This window comes from Mustela lutreola, chromosome 8 (assembly GCF_030435805.1).
Source record: "Mustela lutreola isolate mMusLut2 chromosome 8, mMusLut2.pri, whole genome shotgun sequence".
Classification (NCBI taxonomy): domain Eukaryota; kingdom Metazoa; phylum Chordata; class Mammalia; order Carnivora; family Mustelidae; genus Mustela; species Mustela lutreola.
Genome location: NC_081297.1, coordinates 146,834,781 through 146,844,981, shown reverse-complemented (window position 1 = coordinate 146,844,981; position 10,201 = coordinate 146,834,781). Strand labels below are relative to the sequence as shown.

General features: G+C 54.4%; 1 protein-coding gene across 2 annotated transcripts; it reads left to right on the top strand.

The window, feature by feature from the left end:
- The first annotated feature begins 3,079 nt into the window (after positions 1 to 3,079).
- On the top strand, positions 3,080 to 8,736 carry RTL6 (retrotransposon Gag like 6). Of its 2 annotated transcripts, none has more exons than XM_059187221.1 (2): positions 3,080 to 3,208; positions 3,428 to 8,736. In XM_059187221.1, exon 2 carries the CDS (start codon positions 3,744 to 3,746, stop codon positions 4,461 to 4,463), a length of 720 nt encoding a protein of 239 aa, XP_059043204.1. In that variant the 5' UTR covers positions 3,080 to 3,208; positions 3,428 to 3,743; the 3' UTR covers positions 4,464 to 8,736. The 2 variants fall into 2 exon arrangements, with proteins under 2 accessions (XP_059043204.1, XP_059043205.1); XM_059187222.1 differs by having other exon boundaries at positions 3,143 to 3,277.
- Positions 8,737 to 10,201: the final 1,465 nt, after the last annotated feature.

The following is a 10,201-nucleotide window of genomic DNA, read 5'->3' as shown; positions in this document are numbered from 1 at the left end:
TTTCAGTGTTTTGAATCTATCCTCCCACTGCCTTCTGGCTTCCATGGTTTCTGATGAGAAACCAGATGTTCATTTTATCGATGATACTTTATATATAATCACCTGCTTCTCTTTGGTTGCTTTCAAGATTCTGTCTTTGCCTTTGAGTTTTGAGAGCTTGAGTATTGTCTAAAAGTTTTCTGTCTTCTTAGGCTGTATCTTTCCTGGATCTTTGGCTTGAGAGAGCAGTGGAGATTTCTGTCTGTCCCCACGGGCACATCCAGGTTGCCAGCTTCTCCAGCTCTGAGATGTATCATACAAAAGAAGACTCAAGGAACCCACAGCGGTGTCAGTCCTTGGGTCCTGAACAACCTAGCCAATCTTTCTCTCTCTAATTTTTAAAGTCTCTCTTTTTTTCTTTTTCAGTTCTTTTCTGTTGTGCTTTGCTGAAGGAAGAAGGCAGAGTGCACCAACTCCATCCTCCTGGGAATGGAAGTTGACTTGATTGCCTTTTAGAAGGTACTTTTCATAATTATCTCACCCTGTTACATTTTTGCCTTCCCGATCCCTCCCCCACCGCCTTCCATGTTTGTTCTTTTTACAAATGTTTTTCCTTCATTATTCTCACTGTGGACCCTAAATATACTTCCTTTAAAGCATCTTTCCCCTCTAGACTGTTCTATTAGTTTCAATGGAAGTTAATTTATGATTATTAATTTTAGTGGCCCTTATTCTTAGCATTAGATGTCTTCCTGGGCTTTAGTTTTGAGTTTTAGGTTCATTTTGGGGTAAAAGGCTATCTTTCACTTTCTCTCTCTCTCAGTGTCTTCTCTGTGTACTCATTCCTCTGGAGCTCCCTTCCTTCCCAGTCTAGTGGTTTGGGGCTGCTCCTGTGATGTCTGGTCTGCAGTATAGAGCAGGTTTTATATGGGTGGTAGCAATTCATGCTTCCTGGGCCTCAGGGTCTTCTTGTCAAGCCAGGGAACATGGGATCCATGATGCTGTGTGTGCTTCCTTGTCCCAAGGTTACACCTTCACAGAAGCATTTGCCTGCATGAAATGGTTGAAGCAGATTTTTCAGACTCCTCTCTGACATACAGGTGACCCCATTCTCCCTTGGTTTCAAAGAGAAAGCCTCATACTGTTTCCAGAACCATGACATCCTCATCATGGCAAGGCATAGGGCCCAGCAAGCCCATGGCTTTGTCCATACTCAGCAGTTTGTGTTTCTGGAGCACAGGGGAGTTCATCTTGTTTCTGAGCCCAGCCAGATCCTCTCAATACTTTCTTTCTATAGTTCATCATTGTTCTCTGTCTGTAGCGGACAGAGCTATCTCAGAGCATGAACCATCAATTATCTGGGTGGGAAACCAAATATTCTGCCCCTACTTTTCTTATTTTTAAAGTTCTTTTCATTTTTATTTCACTGTTTTTATGTGATGCCACTTTATATTCTATTTGAAATAACGAGAAATACAAATAAATTACATGTGTCTTCAAATTCATGTTTCATCATTTCTGAAACGAGGGTGTACCTTCGATTCAGTGCACCCAGGAATTTAGGATTTACAATGCCAGTCACAACCGAAATGATAGCAGACACTTCCCTTCTGTGTATAGTGTTCAGGGTTATGGTGAAGTACAAACGTGATGCTGAGGCAGAGACTATAGGGCGGCTCACAGGAGCGGACGGGGATTCCTGTGTGTGTTTGGGAGAAGTGGGAGGGATAATGGAATCCAGGCCAATTTCTGCATTTGAAGTCATTGACCTCAGTCCAGATGAATTCGACTCCAGCCCCCATCTCCTTTGTGCGATCTCCTGGAGGCAGTTTAAAGAAACACCATCTCCTCTCTTTTCTCTCTTGCCTGAGGTCCTAGAAGTTTTCAGCTGGCCGCCCTTTGGTGGCCCTTTGGCATACTGGGGTACACACAGTTGTGGGCACTGTGAGACTATCCTCTTGAAGTACTGACATCCTCATGCTCCAATTCCCGTGTTATACAAGTGAAAACTGGGGAGGTGTGAGAGAAGCTGGCTTTGTCCCAGGATTGGCTGAGGAATGCAGGGGCCCCACGTGGTTCAGCTTCCTTGAAGACGTCCTAGAAAGACCGGCCTGGTGGGTATTTTCTGTCTCTGGCTGTGCCCCAGCCTGGAATTGACCACCCAGAAGCAGCTCAACAAGGTCAAGCAGGAGAAGCCTCCAGATCCCATGCTCTTTGGTCCAGCAATTTCACTTGTCGGGTATTACTCTAGAGAACTTGGCAGACAAAGTCTGGGATTTATACACAAAGTAAGGTTTATAGAACTTCCACAAGGAAGTAAGACAGACATCTGTCAAAAGGAGCACGGTATGCGATGTCAGTGGAACACTAGGCAATGACTGAAAAATCATGCTTTTAAGTATCTTTAATGGGAAAATGCTGAAAATTCAGTGTGCTCTTAAGGTTACATAATAGTTCATAAAGTACAAAAATTAGCATTCTGAAATAGAATATATCAAAGAGAAATGACTGGAACTACAGAAATATTACTATTTGTTTTCTTCAGGCGGGGGGACTCTTGAGGGATACGAAATTGTTTTTTCACAACTTCCATGGCATCAAAATATGCTGCAATGAGTATGTATCATACTGAATGTGTATTCAAGTTACAATAGGAAAAGAATGTTTCATTAAAAAAACGTAATTACAACAAGAGCTCCGCTCGGAGCCTTAGGAAGAATTACAAAAACAGGAAGGCATCCATCCTAATAATAAAATAACGGCGAACCCGGGCGGCCCTGATTGGCTGCTGCAGGAAGACGCGGAGCGGTAGCCCTGGGGGCGGGGCTGCGCGCACCACTTCCGGGGCGGGGCTTCGGCCGCCGCCGCGCACGCGGGAGCGGGCGATCTCCATGGCAACCAGCGGGGCCCGCGCGAGGCCCGCCCGCCGCCGCCGCCGCCGCCGCCGCCTCCGCCTCGGCCGCCGCGCCCGCCCCGCCCGCACCCCGGCCGCCCGCGACCCGCCCTCCCTCCGCTGCGACCCCGGCCCCGGCCCCGGTGCCCGCTCGTGCTCCCGCCCGAGGCCGCCCGCGCCCGCCTCCCGCCGCCGCCCCGGCCTGACCTGACCGGGAAGCAGTTCCGCGGGCCGCCGCCGCCGTGACTCATCGGCCCGCCCGCGTCCCCCGATCGGGCCATCTTGGTCGCGGCCGGCGCGGCAGACGGAGCCGCGGAGGAAGCCGCGGAGACCCAGGTACGCGCCCGCCGCCGGTCCCGGGCCCCCGCGCCGCCGCAGGTGCACCCGCTCTTTGTTCTGCGCAAGGTGGGCGCCGGGCCTCGCGCGGGGAGGGGGCTCCGGGCCCGGGCGCCCCTGCCCGCCGCCCGCTTCCCGCCCCCCCCGCGCGGCGGCCTTCCCTTCCACCCCCCTCCACGTAGTCCAGACGTTTCTCTAAAACATCTTTTCCTCCTTCAGGGCGCAGAACAACCCGACCCCCTGTGCAGCCCGCCGTGGCCCGGAGAGGCCCGCGATAAAGGAGCCGCCTCCGGAGTCGGCACCCCCAGGGCCTGCACCACCTGCCCGGCCTCGGCTCTGCCTGGTCCCGGCTGTGCGCGGCTCTCGGCCCCGTCGGCCCCGCCTTCTTGTTCGGTCTTCCCAGCCGCTCAGCCTGGAACCCTGATTCCCGTCGGGGTCTGCCCAAACCTAGCATCACAGGTGCTCAGGCTCTGGGTCACCCACAGCCCCTTCTCCCAGCCCCCGCGTCCGGGCCTTCGGCAGCCCTCTGGCCAACATGGTTCAACCCCAGACATCGAAAGCCGAGAACCCGGCCTCTGCAGCATCTACTAATGCCCAAATGGATGACGTCATCGACACCCTGACCTCCCTGCGCCTCACCAACTCCGCGCTGAGGCGGGAGGCCTCGACCCTGCGGGCGGAGAAGGCCAATCTTACCAACATGCTGGAGAGCGTGATGGCAGAGCTGACCTTGCTGCGCACCAGGGCCCGGATTCCGGGGGCGCTGCAGATCACCCCGCCCATCTCAGCAATTACCTCCAATGGGACCCGACCCATGACCACGCCTCCAACCTCCCTGCCCGAGCCCTTCTCTGGAGACCCCGGCCAGCTGGCAGGGTTCTTGATGCAAATGGACAGGTTCATGATCTTCCAGGCCTCCCGCTTCCCCGGTGAGGCTGAGCGAGTGGCGTTCCTGGTGTCCCGGCTCACTGGGGAGGCAGAGAAGTGGGCGATCCCCCACATGCAGCCTGACAGCCCCTTGCGAAACAACTATCAGGGATTCCTGGCAGAGTTGCGGAGAACCTACAAGTCTCCACTGCGGCACGCGCGGCGCGCGCAGATCAGGAAGACTTCTGCCTCTAACCGGGCAGTGCGCGAGCGGCAGATGCTCTGTCGCCAGCTGGCTGCCACGGGCACAGGGCCTTGCCCCGTGCATCCAGCCTCCAGTGGGACTAGTCCAGCTCCGGCTCTGCCCACACGAGCACGGAACCTTTAAGATTCGGCCACCGCCTGGGTCGCCTCTGCAGCGACGCAGACAGCATACGCCCTTTGCAACGTAGAAGAAGTGTCCATACAACAGCGTCGCCCTTGTTTGAAGACCTTCCTCCCTGCCTCTCCAGACCTGTTCCATAAGGAGATCTTCCTTAATCACTCTTGGGCGCCCCGTGACCCACCTTCCTTCCCAGTGATCTGTGCTAGCTTTGGACCCACAGTGCATGCTTCCCCTGTCTTGCTTGCAGACCCCGCTCTCCTGGGGACCGCAGCTCTGCTGCTCGGCCACCGTGACCCCACAGCCCGCTGCGGATCATTTGGGCAGATCTCTCCCAGCCTGATAAGGTTCACGGACGCTCTCGCTCTACCCTGTGCAGGCCCCCATGGCAGCTCCCTGCTGATGACAGAGGGGAGCCACTTTGGCCAGGCTGGTGGTGTGTTTTGGGTACGTGGGGGCGGGGAGTCTGGCTTCACACCCGCAGCTGATCACCATCCCTGCCAGGCCCTGGAATAGCAGGTGGAGGCCTGGGGGGTGGGGGGCTCGACTCTGCTGCGGTGGCCAAGTGTTCCCTGCTGGGAGTGTGGCACAAGCATTTCTGGTGGGCAGGCTTCACTCCTCGCGGGAACCCACAGTCGGTATGTCCCGTTGTCGCCACTGGGAAAGCCCCCAGAGGATGCACCTGCAGAAATGCTTGGCTTTAGTTGCAGCGTTCTGACAGCGCTGGGCATTCTGGAATCTGGAACTGGCCTGCTGCAGGAAGTCACTGTGACTCGGGATCGCTGAGCGGTTCCATGGAGCCACCACAGGTGGCCTGTTCGTGTACATCCCTGTGGCCCATGGTGGGCTGAGGGGGGGCGGGTGCCCCAGTAAGAACTGCCACCGCCAGCTTGTGTGGTCCCCCCACCCCCTGCCCCGCCTCTGCCCCCATCACTTGGTGGGAGGCCTGTCTAGCTCGAGACCTGTTCCCGTCTCCAGACGACATGTGGCCTTCACCTTGGCCCACTTGGCCACCCACACCACCTCTAGGTCTCCAAAGCTGTGTGTAGCGTGCCTGGGCTGTCCCATCGGGTGTCTAGGCTTTGTCTAAGAAAACAGGGACTCCTAGCTTGAGACCCAAATCCTCTGGGATGCATCATTAAGCACTTAAGGAAGGAGTATTTGCCTCTGATGGCCACACCAGGGCCTCTGTGGCGTTTGTAACGGGAAAGAGCTGCAGTCTGCCTTGGTCCTAATGTGGGGACAGGACAGAACTGGCACTTGGGTCCAAATTCCAAGGGACAACGCTACACCTGTGATGGTGGATGGCCTTTTTGGTTCCTCATAGGGAACACCCAGAAATCACTTTCTAAAGGAGACTTGGCCAAGCCCTTTGGACCATGATGCTCTCGCCATATTTAATGCCAAATGAACCGCATTTACATGACTGCCTGGACCATGGGGAAGATGAGGCATCTTATCCTGGGTCCATCTGCCCTATCCGAATGGTCCTGGCTTGACGGCCGAAGGCTAGTCTCTGCACCCACCCGAAGACCTCTGTCTTGGGACACCCAGAGGTTGGGTCCTAGGGTCCATCCATTCTTCCTGAGAGTTTTGATGATGCTGGGGACAGTGACTGCGTTCTTAAAGCAGCCACTGCCTTGCAAGGTCAAGGACATTCAGTGGCTGCTGGGGTTCGTGGACCACTGCCACCCACTCATTGTAAACTCTGTTAGCCCAGTTGCCCTGCTGAAGAACTGCCTGAATACAGGCTTCAGGCCCCCTGGATTCCAGCCAAGGCTGTTCCAGTGGGACCATGGTGCTCATCAAGCATGAATGGGGGGAGGGGAGGACACACAGTGGGGCCATCATTCTGGGGGGGGGACCTCTAGTGGGGGGTGTACAGATCCCTTTCTCTTTGTGCTCAGTGCTCTACTGTCTGCCTGCTAGGCGGAGGGGCTGTGGATGCAGGGGTGCAGACCCCAGGGCGGGGAGAGTGGACAGGATGCCTGCGGGGGGGTAGGAGGCACCCTGAAGGTTGCCATGGGGCCCCAGCCCGCTGAGGGCGAGAGACCCCGCATGGAAGCAGGACGGGAACTGCCATCTCACCGACCCCTGGGCCTACCCATGTGGCACAGAAGTCCTCCTGCGCTTGCGTGGCATGCAGCCCTGGCTCTGTGCCTCGGAGCGCAGCAGGGCACGGCCGCGGAGGGCCAGGCTGGCGTGCTGCCTGTCCGCCCCGTGATCCGGCCTCTGCCGTGGGGGGGTCGCGCCCCGTCCAGGCCGCTGCTCCAGCTCCCTTCGGTTCCGGGAGTTGTGTTTGGGCCGCTGGGGCTTCTGCTCGTGGGCCTGGTTGTGGTGCTGTCGCTTCATCTGCGCCCTGGACCGCTTCCGGCAGCTTGGCAAGGGGGTAGATGAGAGGCTCGGGGGGTTGCCCTGTCAGACTCAGAAGAGGCCCCACGTGGCTCCCGTGGAAGACGCCCGAGTTCCCAGTGGAAGAGGGTGAGACCCGCGCTCCGTGCAGCCCAGAGCCAGACGGTGGGACCGGGAGGGTCAAGCTGGAGAAGGAAGTGGGGGAGGGGAGCGGCGTTGTACAGACTCCGGTTGGGAGTTCTCTCGATTTAAGAGGACAGCTATTGATGTATAGGAGGGACAGGCAGTTAGTAGTGTTAAACCGTGCATGTGAGGGGAAGTGTTATATCTTTCATGGTGTGGACATTATTTGAACTATACTGTGGTTTTTCCGGTCTACCTGATAGCCCACCTGGTAAGTAAGCCTCATGGCATAACAGGGCATCGTTTGAGATGGAATTTAGAATCAGTGGTGACCTCCTGGCCGAATGTAGAGTGTGACCTTGGGCTTAGTGTCCTAAAGCATTTCCGTGATGTCTAGGAAAAAGCAAAGACCTGGTTTGTGGGTCGCAGGTAAGTATACGATGAGTGAGTAATGACGGGGGCGCAGGACCTCCGAGAAGGTGCTGGTATGACTTTTCCTGGCGTGTGGGTCCCTGCCGCCAAGTGTGACAGGCCACTTGCTGGGTGACCAGTCCTGGCAGTTCGGCCCATAGGGGAGGAATGTGAGGGACAGGTGGGCACGACCTACTTAGGCTACCTTAAGGGTGCAAGTCCTGCAGTCGGATGAAAGGGATCCCCGGGGACCACCTGCTGCAGAGGACTTTGGGTGGGAGGAGGGGGAGGAGATGGAGATGCTTGCCAGCAAACTCAGCTCTCCGGTGCCTGCAAAGCCTTAGACGGGCGCTTAGAGCTGAGGTCAGGACGATTCTGCAGAAGGCAGGGCAGAGCCCCTCACTGGGCCAACAGCGGTAGCTTGCCCGTGTCAGGAGAGGATTGGTTGTAGGACAGGGCCACTGTGGAGAGGACTGGTGACCCCATGGCATCTCTTGGGGTCCTGACATGGGGAGTGGTGGTGGCCGTACAGCGTAGACTCCGTGGAGGAAATGGGAGGGGCCCTCGCGGCTCACTGCGACATCACTAACTCCACGGAAAGTGACAAGGCACCAGGTCTTTTCACGGTCAGAGCAAACTACACCTTACAGAAATGTTGGAGAAGAAGGTAGAACTTGAGAAGAGCAAAGTCGTAACATTTTGGTGGCTCTCCTGCCAGGCCCCTCCTTTCTCCCCGCACCCATCATGGTTTTTCTTCTTTTTGTTGCGACGTAGTGGTGATAACTACCTTCTGTAATGAAACAGTGCTGTGTGGGTGTTTTCACTTCTATCAGGGGACTTCCCCATTACACGTTAGTACTAATCTGCGTTTGAACTGGCCGTGTCCTCCCGCCACGTAGACGGACAGTAGTGCCCACGCCTGATCACCCATGCCGTTCGTCACCTAATCTCCCACCACGAGAAATGGAAGAATTTCTTCGTACATAACGCTTTTCCCCAACGTCAAGTTATTTCCTTAGGATAGATTCTCAGAGGTGGGATTATTGGATTGATATGAAAACCTTTGAGCCCCTTATGACATATCGACGGAATGGTGTCCAGCAATGTTTGTATCCATCGACACTGCCGCCAGCAAGGACGCACGTGCCTGTCGGACCGTCTTGCCAGCTCTGAGTCGTATCCTCTGGCGAGGCTTGCTGGCCCGATGATGAAACATACCTGTGTTTCAGTTTGCATTTCTTTGCTTTCTAGCAAAGTAGAACATCTCTCCATGTTAAGCAGTTGTGTTTCCTCTCCTGTGGATGGTCAGTGTCCTTTGCTCTTATCTACTGGGGTCTGATAAATTTGTATGAGCTCGTTCTATATTAAAGATATTAACCTGTCGTGTGTCATATTTGCTGCCCGTGTGTCCAGCTCTTTACTTCTGTGTGTGTGTCACTGACATTTTGAATTCCTCCATGGCCGATCCACTCTCTCGTTGGGCACAGTGCCCCTAGACTCCCAGCAGCAACATGGCGTGGACACATATGTTTGTCCCTTTGGCTCATGGCTGTGTCATCGTGCCTGTAGCCACATGATGTGGTAGGCACCCCGTAAACCTTTGCCAGCTTGCTGCATGGATGCGCTGGGCGCTGGAGGTCTGTGGAGGAGTAGAACGAGGCCCAGCCCCCGTGCCTGCGGACCGAGAGCAGTTCTCCAGCCGAGTCTCAGAATCCCTTTGCGCCGTTAAAAATCACTTAGGACCCCCTAGCTTCTGCTTACATAGATTTGACTCTTCAACATTTACCATTTTAAAATGGAGAATGAAAATATTATTTTGAAAATAAGCACATTACAGACAACATAAATAGCGTATTTTAAGAAAAACTATTTCCCAACACACAAAAAGTGAGAAGAGTGACACTGCTCTCCCTTTTTACAAATTTCTTTAATGCCTGACTCAGTAGAAGACAGCTGGAGTCTCACACCCACTTCTGCGCTCAATCTTTTGCAAGATCACTTCTCACGTAGCTTCTGAAAAATTCCACTGGGGACTCTGAGATAGAGTGGGAAAGCAGAGAACATTCGAGCATTATCACAAAGCCAATTTTACCTCACAGACCCCCTATGAGGGTCCTGCCCACTCAAAACCACTCATCTGAGAAGAGCAGAGACTAGAAGGGCCAGTCGATGCCTGCATTGGGCCCTTGCTTTCAGTGTTCTATTTTTTAAAATTTTTTGAAGATTTATTTGAGAGGGAGCGAGCATGAGTGGGGTGGGGGCGGGGGAGAAGCAGACTCCCCACTGAACAGGGAGCCTGACGTGGGGCTCGATCCCAGGACGCTGGGATCATGACCTGAGTCAAAGGCAGACGCTTAACCACTGAGCCACCCAGGCACCCCTCTCAGTGTTTTCAACGTTAGGTCTCTCTTTCCCTCTAGAATTAATAAAGTTGGTTCTGGAATTAGTCTGGCACGGAGTGTGAGGTGAGACTCTAAAGTGACCTTTTCCCCCCCAAATACTTAAACATCCTGAGATCATAAATTCTTTCCATCGCATTGACATGGGTTTCCTTCATCACATCTGAAAGTCTTATTTTAGGACCGGCTTTTCTATTACCTATCGATCCACTGACTTCCCTCTGCCTCTCTTTTTAAAATGACTTCGGTCTTACCATTTGTATTCCTATCTATCTAGGAGGGCTCCCCTTCTTCAGGTTTCCTTACTCTTTCCCACCAGAGGAACTTAAAAATTAATTCTAAGGTTTCCCAAAATCTTGGTAATAGGTGCAGAGCTCGGAGAGACATCGCTGCTTTGGTGAACGGCGGGCGGGATGGAGAGCTGCGAGCCGGTGTGCTGTCCTCCTACTGGCCCAAGAC